This window comes from Lycium barbarum, chromosome 4, assembly GCF_019175385.1.
Source record: "Lycium barbarum isolate Lr01 chromosome 4, ASM1917538v2, whole genome shotgun sequence".
Lineage (NCBI taxonomy): Eukaryota > Viridiplantae > Streptophyta > Magnoliopsida > Solanales > Solanaceae > Lycium > Lycium barbarum.
In genome coordinates, this window is record NC_083340.1 from 17597708 (window position 1) to 17620525 (window position 22818).

Below are 22818 nucleotides of genomic sequence, written 5' to 3' on the forward strand. Positions count from 1 at the left end.
CATTTGTTCCCTATGCTCACAGGTAATCTTGAATCCTTGCTTAATTCTATTTCAATAATGAATGTGTGTCATATGTGCTGTCTATGAACATAAACTCCCCCAAAGTATTTTCAGACCCTATAAGACTAATTTAACATTCGAGGACGAATGTTCTAAAGGGGGAGAGGATGTTATATCCCGTGTTTTCACACGTTGGAAAAATTTAGAAATAATCTTGACTTGTAAGAAATAAGGTCATAGTTGATTTTTATTTGACATCGGATTTGTGCATGAAAGACTATTGTTGTGAAAGTGTGGGATAAGGCTAAGGGTAAATTTAGAATTTTGGAAATTAGTTTCGGGAATTACAAATGTGATCTATAAGTCATTGGGCCAAAATATTGGAATAGAAATTAAGGCCCAATGCTTAAGGGGGTGGCCGGCCATGGTGAGGCCCAACCCATGGCCACTAATTAATTCTCCATGTGTTAATAATAATATGAGTCATACTCTTTAGAAGGTTCATGAAATTAAAAGAAGAGAAAACAAAAGAAACAAGAGCAAAGAAACAAGAGGGAGTTTCGGCCCTAGCTTGGAAAATTACCCCCTCCAAATCTTGCCTCCAAAATTATTTTCTTGTTGGAATCCTACTAATTCAAGGTCCCTTCTCAACTTGGTGTAGTTGTCTTGGAGGAAGGAGCCCTTGGTTCATCAAATTGATTATATACTCAAGTGAAGAAGATTAGGGAAAAGGGTAAGAATTCATCCCTATTTATTGTGTTATGAAGTCTTGTTTGTGTTGTAGTATGTGGGAATGAGTTGATTGTATGGAAAAATGGAAGTTTGCAAAATGGGTATGGAATATAGAATGTGGCCGTGTGTGTGTGTGTTAATGTGTAAGTGAAATGAGTTGAAATTTATGTTGTATTCTAGTTGTGTGTATGATGGAATTCATATGGAGAATGAAAGTTGAATAAATTTGGTTGAAGTTGAAATATAGGGGTTTGGCCGTGTGGTATGGTGTTGGTAGGATGCTAATGAATTAATTTTGTTTAATGTGTTAGTTGTGTTATTGTGATGCTTGCAATGTAAATGAAGATAAAATGATATAAGCTTGTATTGAAATGGAATGTAGAAGCTTATGTCGTTTTACTACGATCTTACGACATTGCGAAAATGAAGTTGTTAGGTTGCAAGTCATGATGATTATTGATGAATTTGGAAGATGAAAACATGTCATGAATATGTATGCCAAAGATTAGAAGCTTTGGATGAAATATGACTTTGGCGGAAAGTTTGTATATTATGTATATCGTGTGTATAATTTAAGGAAGCGATATGAAATGCTTCTAATCTATATTGTGATGATCTTGATTGATAATGAATGTGAAATCATTGATATTAGTTTAAAGATTTAGGTTGGGGTGAAGGTTATGTCACTTTGTTAGAATGATGGCTAGTTGAAGGATATTGTGTCTCTAATGTTTGTTGTTGATGTTGATGTTGTTGTTTGGGTTGTTGTTGATGGTTTTGAGCCGAGTTGAATTCTCTGGGGTGCTATATGTATAGGGGAAGTGTTGCCGAAATTTCGGTAGGCAAGTATGCATTAAGTTGAATTTGTGGCATCCATAACTCATAATTGGTAAATGTGACCATTTACAGATTTTCGACGAAACGGGAAGTGAGCTTGGATAGGCTTAAAAAGCTCAAAAGGTATGTAAAGCTATCCTGAGTCTTCTTTTGGCATGTCCTAGAAGTATTAGGATCGGATTAACGCCTCGGAGGATATTCTGCTCATCGGAATCCGCGTCTGAAATTGTTACATTTTCGTTCAATAGAATTGAACCCTTTTTGTATGCTTTCTTGAAAATTATGCAAACTTTCCCCAAACTTTATGAAAAGTTATAGAATGTCCGTAGAACCTTCGTAGGTGACCCCATAAGCTGAAAACGCGTAATTGGAGCCCACCGCCTTGTTTGTTCCGAGGTGGGCCCACTATTCCCGGTTTTACCCTTATTGTACTTAAGGCCTGTTTTCGAACGGTTTTGAAAGGAATGTTCTGACTGCTCTTTTAACTACTAAACAAAAACTATTTTAAATATTTCCTTAAGTCTTATGAATCGTTTTGTCACTTGGAACGACTTCAGAAAGGTTATGCTTTTGTAATTCATTATGACATCTGAAACCCACTTATTACAATCCCGTCTGACTTCATTAAATTGGTTTGTCATTGATATGCCTCATCGAGTCCTTGAAAATATTTATGATATTTTAACTGCATTTAGTTTCTCACTACTCCATTCGTGGATGCCCCAATGTTTCCCACACTGAGCCCGGGCCAGGATATGTTGTCAAGCGTGATCCTTTGCATTGTTCGCCGTGCTTCGATGTGAGGGGGCAGGTATACGCGTACATGGGTTTGTGGAGTATGCTGTGCCATGTACGCTTGTTCTGATATGATTTATTATGGCCATCTGATATGACTTATTATGTTACGGGGTTATGCCCCTATTCTGATTCTTCTGTGTTGTGGCACCAGCGTCGGGAGGGTGGCCACGTTCTGTCTGCCGAGTCCCTTGGCAGGGGCCAGATTTGATATGACATATGTTTCTGTACACACTCTACATGTTTTGGAAATATGTATTTGATACTTTGGATTTTCTACTCACTTTTCTGTACATTCTGTCCCAGTTATGATTTTGTTTCTGTAATCCAGGCTTTACATATTCAGTACATATTTCGTACTGACCCCCTTTCTTCGGGGGCTGCGTTTTCATGCCGCGCAGGTACCGACGACAGGTTTGCTGATTCGTCCGCTTAGGATCTTATTCTGCTATTTTGGAGCGCTCTTTTATTCAGAGCTATCTTTTGGTATAGTCTGTCACCTCTATATATGTATATTCTCGTTCATGGGTACGGCGGGGCCCTGTCCCGTCATATGATTCTGTCGGTCTATTTAGAGGTCTGTGGACATGTTTGTGGGTTGGGGTCTTTCTGTACAGTTGTGTGCTTATGTTGTGTTTGGGCGATCCCCTTTCGCCGCGGCGGCCGGTCCGCATATATTTAAATGTTGCTCTGTTGGCCCTGTGTGGCCTTTGTTGGTATTTTCTGCGTGCAGGGTATATTGGGTAGTCCGTAAAACAAAGGAAACTCTGCCGAAATTTTTTTCTGGAAATTGACTAAATTTGAAATAAAGCCTTGTCGGCTTCTGCTATATGCTAGAATGCGTTTGATACAATTTGAGATAGCATTGATAGATGCGTTAGGGTGCCCAGATCGGGCACTAGTCACGGCCTACGGGGTTGGGTCGTGACACCAGGTCCCCCATACCTCGTAATCCGTTGGATGCGCGACGTGACCCGAATTGGAAATTGGCCATGAATGATGAATATGATGCTCTTATTAAAAATAAGACGTGGGAGTTGGTACCCCGTCCACCTAATGTGAATGTTATTCGGTCTATGTGGATTTTTACTCATAAAGAAAAGTCTAATGGTGATTTTGAGAGGCATAAAGCCCGTCTTGTAGGTGATGGCAAAACACAGCAGGTTGGCATTGATTGTGGTGAGACTTTCAGTCTGGTCGTAAAGCCAGCTACGATTCGCACTGTTTTAAGTCTAGCTCTCTCTAAGCATTGGCCCATTCATCAGTTGGATGTCAAAAATGCATTTCTTCATGGCGAGCTCAAGGAGACAGTATATATGCATCAGCCAATGGGTTTTCGAGACCCATCTCATCCCGATTATGTGTGCTTGTTGCGCAAGTCCTTATACAGGCTTAAACAAGCACCGAGAGCTTGGTATAAAAGATTTGCTGACTTTGTTTATTCCATTGGTTTTGTTAATAGCAGGTCCGACAACTCATTGTTCATCTACAACAAAGGTTCCGACTTGGCTTACCTTTTACTATATGTGGATGATATTATTCTTACTGCTTCTTCAGATACTCTCCGCTGTTCGATTATGGACCTTCTTGGCTCAGAATTTGCAATGAAGGACCTAGGTCCTTTGAATTATTTTCTTGGCATTGCGGTGACCTATCACAAGGGTGGTATGTTTCTTTCACAACGAAGTTATGCTACGGAGATTATTGAGTGTGCAGGCATGTCCTCGTGTAAGCCTTCTTCCACTCCGGTTGACACTAAACCGAAGGTTAGTGCCGCTTCTGGCGATCTTTGTGCAGATCCCACTCATTTCCGGAGTCTTGCAGGTGCTCTTCAGTATCTTACCTTCACCAGACCGGATATTTCTTATGCCGTGCAGCAGATTTGTCTTCATATGCATGCTCCACGAGATACGCATATGCTTGCTCTTAAACGGATTATTCGGTATATTCAGGGTACTCTTGATCATGGTTTGCATCTCTATCCATCTTCGGTTACTGATTTGGTTTCGTATACTGATGCTGACTGGGGGGATGTCCCGACACACGACGTTCAACGTCGGGTTATTGCGTGTTTTTGGGAGACAATTTGATATCTTGGTCATCCAAACGCCAACCTACTCTTTCCTGCTCCAGTGCGGAAGCAGAATATGGGGGGGTTGCTAATGTTGTCTCTGAATCATGCTGGCTACGTAACCTACTCTTGGAGCTACATTGTCCGATCCCTAAGGCTACTTTGGTGTATTGCGATAATGTCAGTGCTATTTACTTGTCAGGGAATCCAGTCCAGCATCAGCGCACCAAGCACATTGAGATGGATATCCATTTTGTTCGTGAGAAGGTGGCGCGCGGCCAAGTACGTGTCCTTCATGTTCCGTCCCGATATCAGCTCGCCGATATTTTCACTAAAGGACTGCCACAGGTCTTATTTGAGGATTTTCGAGACAGTCTCAGCGTTTGTCAACCTCCCGTTTCGACTGCGGGGGTATGATAAATGATGTAAATATGTAGTCATAGAATATTTTGTAAATCTTCTAATTTAGGTTAGTATATTTTGTATCCTAATAGGACATTGTAACTATGGTATATTTACCAATTCCATCAATGAGAATAATCACGGAATTAATCTCATTCAAAACCGAGCCTCAAAGATGTTAGAAACCATCAAAGAGGAGGAAAGAGAAGCTAGCACAAGCGAGTCACTTTCTCTGAAGAGTTTTTCGCCTTCATCCGCTTATTCTGCTTCATCTTCAAATGCAAAAAATTCTAAATATTTTCTCAAAGAATTTCAGAGGTCTTTTTCTGTATTTGGCAGCTAAAGTATCTACTTAGGCTTGTTAAGGGTGCTATCAGTTTTTCAATTTCCTGACCAGTCTACTGATTTCTTTGCTGTTTTCCTTCTGCATTTTTTTTCTTTCTTTTTCTTAGTTACAAAGTCCGCAGAGCTTTGCCTTTGCTGAGACTAGATATATATATTGACTGTATGTAACTTCTGTGAGAACAGGATAATTCCTCCATCAAACTGTCAGTAAACTTCCGTTGCTACTTTTTGCAAATATTACCAAGTTCAGTCCTGCCATGAAATTGTTATGCACAGTTTATTTCTGTTTCTTCTATACATAAGTAATACATTTTACTTCAACAAAATAATCACTATGGAAGGCCTAATACAAGCATTTGATAACATGCTATAGCTCAGTGAAATCAACTATGTACATCTAATTACAGCAGAATGCAAGAATGTAGTAACATTCATACTAAAACAAACAATTAAGTATCTTTACCTTGAAAAAACCTATTGCTCCCCTCAAACAATTCATAGTGGTGCTTTCCCCCAAACCACAAGAAACATAATTCTTAACATGTGAGTCATTTCACCCTCCGACATCAAAATTCCAACTTGCCTCCCCCCCCCCCCCCCTCCCCCCACCCCACACACACACCCATCACTTTCCTCCTCCTCGTTTCCTCTGTGAGTCAAATTAACAAAAACAATACAATTTTTTAAATAATTTCGTAAATAGACTAAGCGCATGTGGGAGTAACACTTTAAGAATTAGTTTATTTCAAAGTTCTGGTGGACGAAAAGCTGATGTTAACGGTGTTTGGGGAAATTACCACACATAAGCATACTCTGCAGTAACGTTTTACCATCTGGCTAAATTTCTCTAAAGACATTGAGTGGAGCTTGTTTTAGCGACATTATAAAGTTTTACGTAATCCCGAGTCACTTTTTTTTTTTTTTTGAAACTGGTAACTGTCACGACCCAACCCCGTAGGCCATGACTAGTGCCCGAGCTGGACACTTTTATACGTACCTGTTAGCTATAATCAACCCGAAACTAAACATAATATGGAAACTTGTAAAAGCAAAACGTCGTCTCAGAACTGTCACATATATATACATCAAGGTAACCTGTCTCCTGAGGAGTCACAATCAAACAAGCATGACATAATACGCAAGCCGGCAAGGCTGCCACTGCATACGGGAACATCCCAAAATATATATATGCAAGTCGACAAGGCTGCTACTACATGCAACATCCCAAAATATATATATATATATATATATATATATATATATATGCAAGCCGACCAGACTACCACTACGTATGGGAACGTCCCAAATATAAGTCATACTAACACAGCCGAACAACATTTGTACACAACCCACACATATGTCTACAGACCTCTAAGAGTATCAACAGTGATATATGACGGGACAGGGCCCCGCCGTACCCCTGGATAAACATGTATATACATCAAAAGGATCTGTACCAAAAGTCTAGGCTCCGGAACAATGGAGCACTCCAAGACAACTGAGTAGAAGTCCTAAGCTGGAGGATCACCAAAGCGAGTATTTGTACCTGCGGGCATGAAACGCAGCCCCCCGAAGAAAGGGGGTCAGTACGAGATATGTACTGAGTATATAAAGCATGAAATGCATTAAGGAAGATCATAACTGAAGTAGAGATTCCAGGAGACAAGTATGATAATCAAGAAATCACTGTACCTGGGCCTTACGGAACAAAATCATGCATATCATTATCATATACCATACCCGGCCCATCATGGGACTCGATGAATAAAGTCGTGTACACGTATACCATACCCGGCCCATCATGGGACTCGGTGCCATAATCATATCATCATATACATATACCGTACTCGGCCCTCTAGTGAGGGACTCGATAAACAATGCAATGAAACTGTGCACGAATACATACCCGGCCCGGGACTCAGTGAATAACACGATAACTGTATGCACGAGTAGAATATCATGAGCAACCACATGCAACTAAATCATCATCTGAGACTCAATAGAATAAGTGGAATAACTAACACTCGAGTATCAAAGGCGATAGTCATGTTGAGTACCCTTTAAATGTCACTATGGACTATATCAAATAGAGCCTCAGGAATCATAGACATGTATCAAGATAATATGAAATAGCTTATGGAAGTCAAGGACATTAGTCGCCGTAGAGTCTCTAAGAATAAGAGCTTATACATACCGACTACTATCCAACGTATAGAAGACTTGAGAGGCAATAGCTCAATTACCTTAAGAGTTCTAACATTAAGAAGTGAATAAGAATCATGAATCACACTCGAAACTTATGAATAGAATTACCCCAAAGCTCATATCATACGTCACTTATATCTAAAACATGCCAAAAGAAAGAAGGGATAGCTTTACATACCTCTGGCGCTTAATCCATGACTCGATATGTACACGTCGCCCAAAATATCTCAACCTATATTAAGATGTCAAGACTATAGTTAAGCTACGAAATGGCATAAAACGTACTTTAACGTTAGTAACTTATTTCCAGACAATTGGGCAGCACTTCACCTATATCGCTCAATTTCCTCGCATTTACGCCAACTATACAACAACCAACATAGCAACAACCAAGGCACATCTAAGTTATCGCATTAAGAACTAGTCGAAACAAGATCCGAGGATACTCCAAAACAGCCCACATACATTTCGCATACGATATTTTATACATTCCTCTCTTATCGAATTAGTGATTCACATTAGCAACGACACAACAACGGCTTCAGCCCTTATACGCAAGAAAATTATCTTGACATTACAACAAGTCCTAAGCAGCCCGTCAATTACAATCAACACAACACAAGTCTTAACGACACTTAGTCCTCCAACTTCACAAAATCAACAACACAATACATAATCTTAACCCCTTAATCCCTCAATTCAACAAGAACAGCCCACTAAACAAATATAACTCCATTCTTAATCATCAAACCCCTTTACTTTCATCATTTATTCCATGACAACAACAACAACACCAATTTAAAATTAACTTATCATTGCTAGTCTAAAACAACCCCACATACGGCCCAAGCAAGGTTTCAACATCAACACACACAATTTTTCGCATTCAATTCCACATCCACTAATTCACACCAAGATCAATCATTTCTAAAACATGAAAAAGGGTATTAAACCTTACCTTAGAGACAAGCTCTTATTATCAAGATATAAACTCCTTCAAGAACATCCATGGCCGTTGCAACCTCCATTTTTTTTTTTCCAATTGAGCTTGAAAATTTAACAATTTAATTATGTCAAGGGGCTGGCCGTGAGCTTCATGAGCTCCCATAGCCATGGCCGAATCTCCTCTCCCTCTCTCTAGCTTATTTCACTTGTTTCTTTTTAATCCAAAATGAATTGGATGTAAATGAAAGGTGGCTTATGAGTCATCTCAAAACCTTATATAGGCAGCCCCTTTATGGGACACGTGTTCCACTCCATTAACCTCCGATCAAATTCCGCCATGTGTTGTGGGGCCCGCCTAGTGGTCTAATTGGCTTAATTAATCATTAATCCTCACTTAATAATATAATCATAGTTAATTAGTCCTTAATCTCCAATAATATTTCTATACTAATTGAAATTTATAAACAAATTGTGCACTAATTAAAATCGAGAATTAAAGGCACTTATTTTATATCTCAAAATAATCCCGTCCTTAACTTATGTCGATTAGCTTACGAATAATTCGACGTTTAAAAATTCGGGATATAACAGTAACCGTCCCACGTCTTGTTTCATTTAATGTCAGATCACAAAACGTCTAAATTTTAGATATCCTCGTAAGTAATCTGTACTAGTCGATCCCCCTTCCACCACCATTAGCATAATTTCCTCTCGTTCTTGCCTTTCTTTCTCACCTATCTACTGAAAGAAGAAAAAACATAGTTTACAGAGTCTCAAAGCTTTCTCCTCTAAAACTTGCAGCTTGTTAACAACAAATTTTGAGAATTTTCTCCAATATTCGTATAATTGTTTAACATTTTTGGAAAAGAATGAAAAGCCAGAAGTCCCGGATTTTGTTTAAGAATAACATGAAAAGGCTAATTTAAACTCTTAAGCAATTCAACACCCCTCTTCAACATCTCTGTCATTACTGCTGCTTCGCCGTGAAATCTTTCAGCAAGGATATTTTGGAAACCCTTCCCCAGACCCCACTTTGTGGGATTATACTGATTATGTTGTTGTTGACATTTTGGAAACCCTAGAAAAATGTAATGTACATCTCTAAAAGCAGAACACCTACAAATAGTTTTATAGAACTTTGAAAATAGTCTGTAAAGGAGAAGAAATGAAGAAGTAAAAGAAGAACAGATACAGAGTCTAAAATTCTAGAAACCAACAGGAAGTCGGGAGAGGTGAGGAAGAAATTAAACAAGACAATGAAAGGAGAGAGATGGTACAAAATAATGGTGAAAGTGGGACCCGCCTGACCAAATCTTAACAATAGGAGTCTGTTTGCTAATTTCTGCAGAGTCTCGTTTACTAAGTGGGCCGTAGTAAAAGCCAGAGCAGCTCGAGTTGAACCGTATAATTAAGGTTAAAATGCAATTAACTAAAGGTTCTTCATACAAAGAAGTTAAGACGTGGGTGTTGGCATTGTGTTACAGTGGTGATCAGTAATATCTGATGAAATATAGTTTTTATAAATATTCAGCAACAAATAAACAAGTCTCGAGCAGATTACCCGCACATAGGGATAAAGAGATGCTTAATCAAGACACCAACTACAATTCTAGAAAGATATAAATGCATCTCTAATGCAGCCCTTTGTTACACGCATAGAACCAATCACAATAATTGTGCATATGCTGTGAATCACTAAATTGCAGGAAGGGCACGTGGCATTCAATCAGCAGGTTCCAGCTTAATAAGGAAAAGTTCAAAATTGGAACCTTTTGATAACAACAAATACGGCATATTTAAGTTATGCAGTTTTTTCTACTCATGCATAGACACATTGCATTTTGCGGTTCCATATATGAGGATATCTCATTAAGAGTATGACTGCAACGGGAAAATCTTCATCTTTTCAATTAATACTAACAGTAGGGGCGACACTAGCAGCTAAAAATGATTAAAACCTCGAGTAGGACGACTGATTCAATTTAAGCCAAGGCCATAGATGGATAATCTAATTAAACACCCCTATAAATCTCATCCCCTTTCTGTTTTTTAAGGCACACAATCCACCTTATCCTTCAAACACTACTTCTACAGTTCTACCAAGCATCTTGCACCTTTTCCTCAACTGGAGTCTCTTCCAAAACCTACTAAAGAAGATGGCAAATGCTCGTATTGCTAGGTTTGTTACAGAGGTAGCACCACCACAATTTGTCAATGTCATGAGAAACCGAGCCTCAAAGATGCTGGAAACCATCAAAGAGGAGGAGAGAGAAGCTGGAATAAGTGAGTCACTTTCTCTGAAGAGTTCTTTGCCTTCATCGTCCTCAGCTTATTCTGCTTCATCACCAAACGCAAAAATTCTAAATATTTTCTCAAAGAAGTTCAGAGGTCTTTTTCTGTATTCGGCAGCTAAAGTATCTACTTAGGCTTGCTAAGAGTGCTTTCAATTTTTTAATTTCCTGACTAGTCTACTGATTTCTTGATGTTTTCCTTTCTGCAAATTTTCTTTCTTAGTTATAAAGTCCGCAAATCTTGGACAGAGTCCAAGCTTTGCTGAGACTAGATACATGTTGATTGTAGACTGTACTAACCTGTGTGAGAAAAGCAAAATTTCTCCAATCGAACTATCAGTAAACTTTTGTTGCTAGTTCTTTAAATATTCCCAAAGTTGGCAAGTTGGCCCGGACACCATGGTTATAAAAAATATATATTCCCAAAGTTAATTCAGTATAGTTACGAAATTGCAAACTTTACCTTATCAAAAAAATAAGTTAAGAAATTGCTATGCACGGTATCTTTTTTTTTTTTTTTAATGACGGTGGTGTCCAGTTTGTGCGCACCTCGACTATACCACCGAGTTTCTACTACCTCTCACCAATACATGTGTTGGGTAACTCTGTCCACCAAGGCTTAGATAGATGAGACAAAAATCACCTAGTGTTTTTTTTTGCCTCCGTTGGAAATTGCACCTCTCTTTCCACTTCATGGCTTTTTTGGCGGTATTTTAGTTTCTTCCATAGATAAACAAAGTATTTTATTCCACAAACAAGCACTAAGGAAGTACTATACAAACTTAAAATAAATGCTATAGCTCAGTTAACTCAGCTACACCTATTTAGACCAGAACACAAGAATGTCGAAAAATTCATATTTAATACAAACAATTGAACAGCTTTACATCAAAAGAACCTATTGCTCCTCTTTCCTACCATATATGATAAACTGGTTGCCATGCAGCTCTTCTTTAAACTGGTTGCCATGCAGCTCTTCTTTAAACCGGTTGCCATGCAGCTCTTCTTTCTTTTGTTCTAATTAAGTGCTTTCCTCCCAAACAACAAGAGACTTAATTCTAATGTGCGAATCAGTTGACCCTCCTACTTCAATATACCCGACTCTCGCGTCTTCTCCCTCCTCCTAGTTTTTCTTTGAGACTCTTCCTCTCCCATAGAACCAAAATGGATCTAATGGAATCTGGTAGCTTCATAAATTATCAGCTTACGCCTTAACTAAATGGCAATACTAAATCCAGAGCAGCTCAAGTTGAACTGCATAATTAAGTTTGAAATCAATTAGAGGTTCTTCATACAGACAAGTTCAGCTGTGTGTGAAGACATTGTGTTACGACAGTGATCAGTAATATCTGATGAAATATAGTTTTTATAAATATTCGGCAGGTTATAACCAAGTCCCTAGCAGATAACTTGCTTGCAGGGATTAGTAGATGCTTAACAAGTCACCAATTACAATTCTTCAAGGATATTTATGCATCTATGTGCAACCTTCCGTTGCATGCACACAATCAATCACCATAATCGTGCAACCAGCCAATCACGTATACACATGAGAAACAATGTTGGACGGTGTAGCTAACTCAAGCGGTTCTCCTCCCTGACATATGGCGTGTCTGTTTAGTGCACAATTATGGAACACTTTAAGATTTTTTCTCTAAGAAAACCACGTACAGGATAGAGTGGGTTTTTCAGTCCTGTGAAACTTGACTCCACAGCCTCCTTCATAACATCCCCTAGATCGATTTTCAAGTATATAAAAAACTAGTCCGCGTATTTTTTTAGCTTTCCGACACCTAGATCTCTACTTTCTACTCTGCTCCTTGTGAATAAATCGCATTATTCTTTTTTTTTTAAACTGGTAAATTGAAAATCGTATTATTCTTATCACCAAAAGAAGAAAGAACTACCTCAACAAAAATGGCACCTAATAGAATTACACTTTTTGGGGAAGTACCACTGATCCCTGATCATCAACCTTAGGGAACTCATGGGCAAAATTGTTTTCATAAGAGAACAGTAAGATAATCAGAAGGTCAGAAAATTGACTGGGGGCTTATAGTTAATAGATCTCAAAATAATCGGAGAAATCGGAGGTACTACAGTTTTTTTTTTTTATTTCTCTTTTTTCCTCTCTTTCAGTTTATAGAATGCTAACAGTTCCACTAGAATCACATGACCTTCTTCACATTCTAATTAATTGTTATAAAAACAGTGCAACTTTTGAAACAAAAGGCAGAAATTACACGAATAGCAATAAGCCTGAAAGATATCCTCCTTATCTTAAAATTTACATTGTCTGGACGAAGATAGCTGAAATAGGAAAAGGATAAAAGAAATACAAGAAAACATAAATTACCACTGTCAAAAAAAATTGGAACACTTTCTTCTGTTAACTCTTTTGCACGGCATCAACTAAAGAACCAAGACCAATGCTGACAATCCATATGCAAGCAGTGAGACACATAATGCCATAAATTGAAAATAACAAAAAAAAAATGTAGCTAAATTGAAAATAACACAATAACATAAAAATGTAGCTACTCACCCATGGAATAATCATAAACTGGTTAGCAACTGAGCACTACATTGTCTAGGAAAATGGAAGTTATTGCAGTGGGCAGCTTTTCACTTCTCCTTTCTCACATTCGATGACTTCAATCTAATCTTGCTTTTCTTAAACTTTTCTGATTCAACATTCTCTCTTAGTTTCTCCAAAGCTAGAGAACAAAGAAAAAAGGTTCAATTAAGAAAGAATATCTGAAGAGTAATTGCAGAAATAGTGCTGATACTTTATTTTTCACCAAAAGGGCTTACAGGAGATCTCAAGGGTTTACGTATCAGATCAGGTAAATAAACTGGTGCTGATTTCTTCAGAAAATTTAATATATAGTGCATCCACTGCCATGTATTTCCAATATGTTGGAAATGGTAAAAGAGAGTACCTGAGGTGTACACAGAGCGGAGTGACTCTATCACTTCAGAAGAAACAGAATAGGTTGGGCAAGAGTTACAGTCAGCTTTTTGTAACATCTTCTTGAAACGCTTAATCTGCAAAAAAAATAATAATAAAAAAAAAAAAAAGTAGCATTAGAGAATTCTATATTTAAAGAAGAATTTGATGCAAAAAGCAAAAGAAAGTTTAGTGCTTCAAAGTCCCAAGTCAAACTCCTCCACCAAAAAGTATATCGTGGAAATGGTTGAGAAACCTGGTGGTATATGCAGTGAATAGTCTAAGATTAGATCATATATTTTTACAAGTATGTTCATACATCATACATATTATCCTTTTTACAAGTATGTTCATACATCATACATATTATCCTAAATACTGAGCACTCCAAGTGCTGTGACGGCTAGGATCACAATATGAATAACGAGCAAATTGAGAGTGAAGGAAGTGTTAGCTTTTATGGCAGCTTATGAGATTCAAGATCAGACTTCTTTTCGAATTTTGTGACCATTTGATGGTGGTGAACCAGCTCAACTAGTCATTACTCTACTGTTAGAGCACAACTTAGTTAGTGATTGCTGTTCCCAAAGAAGTACTCCCTCCGTCCCATTTTATGTGAAGGTGTTACTGTTTGGAGAGTCAAAAAGTTTTTTCTTGGAGTATAAATTGCTCAAACTTTTTTAAAATATTTTGAATCATTATCTATGTTGACCTTTAGTACTTTTCGTGTAGTTTTCAAACATGTAAATTTTATTTTTAAAAAAATAAAGAATATATACCCGACTTCATAATCAAAATTAAGTGTTTTGACCCTCGTACTCCAAACTCCTTCACATAAACCGGGACAAAGGTTATACTTACTATCCTAATGGCGTGCTAGTTAGATTTACTACATCAGGTAATGTACAAAATTTTAGCTTCCTTTGGGACCAGAACTTAAAATCCTATTACGAAGATAGATCATTTAAAGTTGGAAAGATAAGCATCTTTAAAACCTCTGCTCCTCATCATTTAAAAAGACATACCTCATCTTTATGCATTAACGTAAAGCAACATCCACTTTGGCCTGCTCTTGCAGTTCGACCTGCTCGATGAATAAATGTTTTTATATATGCAGGCATATCATAGTTTATGACATTTTTCACTCCTTCAACATCCATTCCACGAGTCATAGCATCAGAGGAAATAAGCACTTGCACTTGTCCCGACCGGAAAGCCCTCAACGTCTTGCTGCAGGACAAAAGTTCGCAAGAAAATCACACAGGTGTATTTGCACCACAACACGTTTTCCAAATAAACGCAACATCACCTTCCGACAACATCAAGTATAAGTATGATGACCGATTATTTCCTTTTTTCTTTACTTTTCTTTTTCTAACTTTTCCGTTCAATCCAATTTGCAAGTTCAAAGCTCTAGTAAATTAACTAAGATGGCAACCAAGACAGAACAATACCAAACATGCCCTTTCTTCTCCAAAAACCTATAAATATATTTTTAGATAAAGCTGAAAACCTATAAACATTAACAGCCCTCCACAGTCACTTGGATAAGGGGTATACAAGATTTCCAGTGAGATGCAAACATTCTCATATGGCCAGAAAATATTGTCTTGCATTTACTGATAATGACAGTTGTCGATGATACATAATTTTGGAACACCAGAAACTATCCTTTTTCTCAAAAACCCAGCTATTTGTGTACTAATATAGTACTCCCTCCGATCCATAATAAGTGTCCTTTTGGCATTTGGCACACCCCTTAAGAAAATACTAACTACTAGGGGAAAACATAGGTATTTTGACTACCTTTCCCTTAATTAAATAACTATTTAATATAGCTTCTTAATTACATAAAACCTACTTATCTATAGGGGTAAATTTGGAACAAAACAATTAATGCCTTCTTGATTATGTAAAAGCACACTTATTTGGATCAAAATAAAAAGGCCAAAAGGACACTTATTATGGATCGGAGGAAGTAACTAAACAAAACAGAGTTTATAACAGTACAGTAGTACACAACAGTTTTTACAGCAACCTAGGTGGCTCCATGCATTACATTCAGTTAGCTTCAGTAAAGTGTGTGCCCATGCAAAGCATCTATACTACAGCTGACTGCAAACTTGTCTAGCAAATCAAATAATGTAAGAGCTTAGAGCTAAAATAAAGTTGTTAAGTGAATGTATCTATAATACCTTCTTACAGATTGACGTTGAAGACGAGAATATTCCTTGAACTCAATTTGCATATTGTCGAAAAACTTAAGCAAGGTGCATAATCTATGAGTGGACTCCACAGATGATGTGAAAACAATTGATTTCTCCCCTTGCAGACTTTGAAGAAGAGAAACTAGATAAAGTGGCTTAAGCTTCGATTGACATAGCTACACAAAAAGAAGGTATAATCGCCGATATCAATCATCTAACTGTGAGGAACAGTGTCTTCCAAAGCAAAAAGTGTGAAATAGCACCAATCCAAATGATATGCAATAGTAAACACATTTTCAGGCACATCAGGAAAGAGCTGATAATGTACAAATAGAGCTTATTTCATTCAAGTATGCCCCACCAATTTAAATGATTTGAGTTCTTCGGGAAGCTTGTAACGTCTTTCTCCAGTCGTCAAAAGAAGAGGATGATGTAAATCAAGCTGAGCGAGCTTACTTGGGTCCTGTGTTAGTGTGGCTGATAAAACCATCTTCGCAAGCCTTGGATAGGCTTTTCCCTTGAACCCTCTTTCTGTGCCCCTGCATTAGTTTTAAAGCAACGGTTAAGAAAACCCCACACGTGAAATGGACAAAAAGAAAACAAGACAGTGAAATGCCTATGTGCACTTAAACCTATTCGATCCCAAGAAGCAAACTCAATGAACCATCAATTGATCAAAGGTAAACCTTCCAGCGAAGTTGCATCCACTAATGCAAATAATATGTTGCCTTAGTTTTTGATAAACAGTAGATGCATTTCTTTTTGGGAAACGGTGGTGTCTAGACCAGCTTGCGTACACTTCGACGATTCCATCATGTACCTGCTACCTCCCACCAGCACAGGTACCGGGCAACTATGTCCACCAAAACTAGGGTAGATGGGAAGAATCACCTAGTATTTTGCTTTTGAGTCCGCTGGAATTTGAACCTAATACCTCATGGTTCTCCACCCACTTCATTAACCACTAGGTGACACCCTTAGGTGCAAAGGTAGATACATTTTCATGATCAAAAGAACAAGCAACTTAACAGTGAAAAAGATTTGACAGTCAAAGATATAGTGTCCTTGTCATAAAGAAACAAACAAGACTTGAATAATCAGATAATTACTCCTTGATGAGAAAAATGACATATCACAACTGAGAGAAAGATGCGCATCTAAAATGGATTCCACATATAAACAATTCACAAGGGGGAGGATAGGCATAAAACATACACTCTTCTGATTGTCTTCAATGAACCATAAGTGCAAGGAAGAAGATCATCAACAGAAGGGAAGTTCCCATCAATAGAAGAGCTGGTCAACTGAATGACGGTAGGAAGCCAGGCCTGATAAGCTTCCCTTAATAACCTATCTGTTTCGTCAACAACCTACATGATACCATGTGAGTCAACCATTAGGATCTTTTCCTTATTTGTCCTTCAACTTTCTTTAAAAAAAAAATGTAAGTCAAATGGTTTCAAGAAAGCATAACAAAAAACGAGCAATATCAAAGTCCGTACCCCCCCCCCCCCCACTCACCAGACCTACTAGCTACTACAATAAATTGAAATAAATTTTAATTGTCTGAGTCACTAGCATGTTAGTTTTTCCTTTTCAAATAGGAAAGAGGCATCGAAGCGAATAAAATGACAAATATATTGATTTTATTAATACAGTAAATATAATTTTATTGATAATGGGAAACCTCAAATATACAAAAGGTATATGAAAAATTAGAGAATTTACCGAAAGATATCATTCTCTGCAAAAGACACCCAATCTTCTATGAGAATAGAAACCTCAAGGATGCACCAAATAGACATTAAATCAAGTGGTTATTCCTCGTATGTACAAAATCCCGCTCTTTTGATTCAAAAGCTCTCCTAGTTCTTTCAGTACAATTATTAATGATTGATCAATTCATTGACATAAATGAAGCAACAACAACAACAACATCTTCATTGACATAAATGAAGATGGTGGAAAAATATCAACTTCAGGTGGTTATGGTGAGTGGTGACAATAGAAAGCTGCTAATGTAAAGACAAATAGCCAGCACATGTGCCACTAAAACATGCATTTTTGTAGCCTGTTTGCATTTAACTTAACTTCACCCTACTTCTAGCAAATTTCTTTCAAATTATCAAGAGGTACTTCCCTGTGCCTAGTTTTGCTAGTGGCCTAATAGACTAATGAAATACCATACCCCATGGAAAAGCAAAAAGTTAGCTGGACCACTTGGCTTCTTAAGATGAGCAAGATATTCTCAGACAGAAATGCTTTATGTCACGATATTAATCGTGACAAAGAGGAAGACTAGGGACTAGTGTAAATATACATTCTAACAAATTCTAAGCAGCTAAATATGCAGCTTACAAGATAACATAGATGTTCAAGGGTAAAACCATCAGTGTTACTGATGTGGTCCATCAGTCTTCCAGGAGTTGCCACTAATATATCTACTGCGCTTTGTAACTCGTATGAGGATTCTTCAGGATCATAACATATGCCATAATCAACATTGGGTTTCTTGATGAGCTCAGAAATTTCATCAGAAATTGATGACTGACCAACTGCCAAGCCTACAGACAAACCTACTGCAGGTGCAATAGCAGAGAAGACCTCTTTGACCTGAAAACAGAAACAAATGGCAACAATATAACCTTCCTCCGAGAAGCTAATTATCTATCTCTGCATGTGAAAGTGCTCCTATAGAGTCCTTTTTTCAAGAAAATAATCTTTGCATGTGCAAATGTAGACACATCACGGGTTCTCGACTGGTGCGAAGAACCCACTAAGAAGTTGGAGGTATTCTTAGAAAAAGCCAGGCACTAAGACAAGACTCTCAGCCAAAGCATGAACTTATAGTTTTTTTTTTTTTTTGTGATAGGTAGCATGCAGTCATACTTTTTTTTTTGGTCATAGTTTTAAGCCGAAAAACCTAGGATGATGATTGACTCTATCAAAAAAGAAAAAAAACATGGAACGAGGCAAAGTTAGAAAGATAGTTGGCCCAAATATTTACAGGTAATTGAGAATTTGTGAAATTATGCACTGCACATTTTCCAAAACTAAAACTAAAAGTCAAGGTGAATAACCTGCAAAGCGAGGTCTCTAGTAGGCAAGACCACTAGTGCACGAAGACATTTTACGGCACGTGTAGACAGCATCTGAACAATTGGTAATGCATAAGCAAGAGTTTTCCCGCTCCCTGTAGGTGAATTTATACAAAGGTCTCTTTCAAAAGAGCCAGGTCCAATTGTCTCTTGCCAGACAGCAAGTTGCACAGGAAAGAGTGAAGTGATGCTCATATTCTTCAAAGCCGCCACTAACCTAGCGAAGAAACATGTATGGGTAAGAAGAACAAGTTGGAGTGGAAGTGTTATGAAATCCAGCATGAAGTATCAAGTAGGCAAAAAGGTATAAGCTAGTAGTTCTTCAGCTATAAGACAGTATTATACCCCGTTTATCCTATTCCAGATGATGCCATTAATAAAAACATTTTTAACACAATTTTCTCAACCCATTAGTATTCATCCTTCCCATATTATGTGACACCATTTTGATGCACAGAGTTTAAGTTGTTAATTTAAGTCGTATAGGATACAAGAAGTACTATAGGTAGAAAAATTAGTTTGATAAATAGAACATATATCATCAGAATTTAGTATTTGATCAGTTAAACAATTTGAATACTTGAACCTGGTGAAAGGCTATATAAAATAATATTATTGATAAAATGGAACCAAAAGATTTTGCCACGCATCCAAAAATAAATAGAGTGTCAGTATAGATTTTAAGTAAGAAGGATGATAACCAATAAACAGCGAGGGCCAATAGCACATGGTTCGAAACCCATTCCATAGTGGGCCTCGCCTGACCTTCTATCTTTCTCCACTTAAATACCAGGCTTCTGAGGCAGGGTGTGAAACCATGAAGGAGTTTTTTTTTTTTGGTTAAGATAAGGTAATTTCATTAATGAAAAAGTACCAAGAAGGTACCAAAATTACAAGAAACTCAAACATCTCTAAATACTGGGACACGTTATCAATCAAACTACTTCTACACCAAAAGTATAAGCTTTGTAAACATCTATTCTTAACAGAAGTAATGTGAACTTTTTCATCATAAAAGAAATCTCCTATTTCTTCCTAACCATACGTTCCACATAATGCATAAAGGCATGGTCCTCCAAATCATCTTAAATATTCGACTTACAACCTAGAACCAACACTCAAATAACTGTTTGAAGGAGTTAACTTTTAAAATTCTAAAATATTAAAAGATAGAACCTTTATGCAGTTTCTAAAGGGCTACATATACTCTATGCTTACAAAAATTAAGTAATCAACATCTGGACTCAAAATACTCCGAACTTTAATATTCGTGTTGGGGTTGAAGGGAGCAAAGCTGAAAGAGTACCTGGGGTCAATAAAAGGCAAAAGATCAAGAGAACATTGATCAAAGGTAGTAATGTCAATTGGATTTCTCATCCATGGCAATACAGGGATGTTTTTCTTCTCTTTCTTCAACTCTTTTTCTTCCTCCATTAGAAAGCTTCCCTTTTTCTCTGCTGAAATCCTGACAAAAACAGACACCCGGATAAAGCTATCCTTTTTTTTTTTCAGCTGAAATTTTGGGGGGGAAACAAAGAAACACCCAAATTAAGCTTTTTTTGGAATTTAGTATACAAAAATCCCAATAATAACCACAGACAAGCAATAAGAAACTCCCAAATTAAGCTCCTTTTTGGAATCTATTTACAAAATCCCAATATATTGTAGTAAGAACCTAAATACAACAATAGCAGCTACTTCTTAATCCCAAGCAAGTAGAGATTGCTGTATGAATAAAAAGAAAGTTTTGTTTGCACTTAATGGATATGTATAGAGCGTAATTTTCACAAAAAATTATTTGGAATCTATGGCCAAACACTTACTTACAATAAAGTCCAACTATTTCCCCCAATAAATTATTTGCATATTAACAGCAATGAGTTTACATTCAAAGAAATACATAAAAATCTACACCTTTAAAGGATTTTGTGTTAGCTTTCAAATTCAACTTGAAGTTGTATTTCCAAATCACTTTTCATTTTTGAAGTTGTATTTCAACACATTCAATTCCAAACAGTTCTTTGCAAAAAGTACAACCAAGCACAACTCTATCTTCAACTCAACTCCATAAATTCCAAATAAAGTCAAAAAAAGGGAAATTTTCAAAAATATACAGCCCAACATAAAGTATTACGACACATAGCCCAATATAAAATATTATACAACATTATACCCGGAGGGAAAGCACTATACATAATGTATCAACCTTATATAAAAGTGTGTAATAATGTATAAAAGGTGTGTATACACAAATATGGACTAAACAGGGTAACAAAAGTATGGGCTACGTGGCGTAAATATTTTCAAAAATAGACATAGAGCGTAATTTCCCCTTAATGTATCAACCTTATATACAAGGTGTTTATTCACAAATATGGGCTAAACAGGGTAACAAACTCAAAGTATGGGCTACATGGCGTAAATATTTTCAAAAATAGACATAGAGGGTAATTTTCCCTAAATGTATCAACCTTATACACAAGGTGTTTATTCACAAATATGGGCTAAACCGGGTAACAAACTCAAAATATGGGCTAAAGGGTGTAAATATTTTTCTCTCAGTAAACATAGAGCGTAATTTTCCCCATAATTATATTTGGAATCTATGGCCAAAAGCTTACTTACAATAAAGTCCAAATAGTTCCCAAGTCAATGAGTTCATATTCAAAGAAATACATAAAAAATATACCTTTAAAGGAAATTGTGTGTTGAGCAAAAGTTGTTGGAAGTGAAGAAGAAAATAGAAAGTTAACGGCGAGTTCAACTCCGATTTGGGTTAAACTGGTGTTTAGTTAGTAGGAATTTGGGTTTCAAAGGGAGGGCACTCTGCTTCCTCTACTACCACCACCATCGCCGTCGTCTCATCAGCCTGCATACCTCAATCCGAACAAACAAACAAAAATTTCCAAAATCTCTCACACACCCACAAAAACGGCGGTATAAATGACATTAAAAATTCGTCATTGCATGTGTAAAACAAAATTTAGATAACTTGCTTAGGGTAACATGATAGCACACATGTTTTAACATAATACTTAATAAACTATGAGCCCGTTTGGATGGCCGCTTTCAGCTTTTTTTGACTGTTTGGCTGGCCAGCTTAAAGTTATTTTGTGCTTAAAAAATAATTGGATTCATTTAACTTAGCTTATTTAAAGCAGTTTATGAGCTGCAAACAACTTATAGGCATAAGCCCATTCAAACAGGTTCTATATTATGTAAGGTATTTTTGGTTTGGACCGGCTAGAAAAAGCCAGTAAAGTCTTTGTTTTCGCTAGGGTCCCAAAATTTTAGGCCCCAAAAATATTTCATAGTGGATTTTATAATGTTATTTTTTATGAAGTGCATAAATACCTTAAATTATTATTTTTCTTACAATTTTACGCGCTTCGGAAAAAAACTTCAGACCTACTTGATTGAAGTCGAAAATTTGGGTCTGACTTCAGATATCTTGGTTTGAAGTGCGGTCTTCTGAATGTCAAATATCAGATAATTTTGCCTTAAGTTTGTCATAACTTGTCAAGGCCAACTTCAAACATTTTCTACTAAAGTTGTAACTTGATAAGACCAAATTTAGGATATTATTTCACTGGAGTTATGGCCTTAACAAAACTAAACTTCAGACATTTTTACTAAATTTTTGAGAACTTAACACCTAAGACTGGAATGGAATGAGAGGAAACTTCATCTAATCTATACATGGAGGATTGCAAGTTCAAAAATAATGATATGAGAATGTAGATTTTTTTTCCCCGTAATTTCCAAAAGCAGATGTAGGGTTCTGATGGATGATACAATCAGCTTCCTTGTCATTCTAGTGAAGTTTCTTCTCGAGATAATGTATTACCGAACTTAACACCCTGGTCATACATGATTGATGGAAGTACATGTAAATTTGGCTAAACTTAATTATGTATGGTTGAAGTGAAGTTAAATTTTT

At 37.0% G+C, this 22818-nt stretch overlaps 1 protein-coding gene across 9 annotated transcripts in view; it reads right to left on the minus strand.

Annotated features, from left to right (window-relative positions):
* Window positions 1–21901, minus strand: part of LOC132635430 (DEAD-box ATP-dependent RNA helicase 1-like) — a 36908-nt gene extending 15007 nt beyond the window's left edge. Inside the window, exons 1-11 of one of the 9 annotated variants that reach the window (XR_009580512.1) lie at window positions 21568–21901; window positions 20185–20343; window positions 18861–19095; window positions 18139–18393; window positions 16996–17150; window positions 16142–16319; window positions 15769–15956; window positions 14599–14803; window positions 13566–13671; window positions 13169–13340; window positions 11364–11877 (exon numbers count right to left, since the gene is read on the minus strand). Coding sequence is in view for 5 of the 9 variants with exons in the window: in XM_060351818.1 (XP_060207801.1) it covers window positions 13249–13340; window positions 13566–13671; window positions 14599–14803; window positions 15769–15956; window positions 16142–16319; window positions 16996–17150; window positions 18139–18393; window positions 18861–19095; window positions 20185–20312 (1542 nt within the window). In the remaining 4 variants the exon portion in view is untranslated. Of the gene's footprint in view, window positions 1–11363; window positions 11878–11947; window positions 12221–12879; window positions 13341–13565; window positions 13672–14598; window positions 14804–15768; window positions 15957–16141; window positions 16320–16995; window positions 17151–18138; window positions 18394–18860; window positions 19096–20184; window positions 20344–20701; window positions 20910–21567 lie in introns of those variants that run through there. The other 8 variants (XR_009580514.1, XR_009580511.1, XR_009580513.1 and 5 more) reach the window with 8 other exon arrangements.
* Between the last annotated feature and the right edge of the window lie 917 nt (window positions 21902–22818).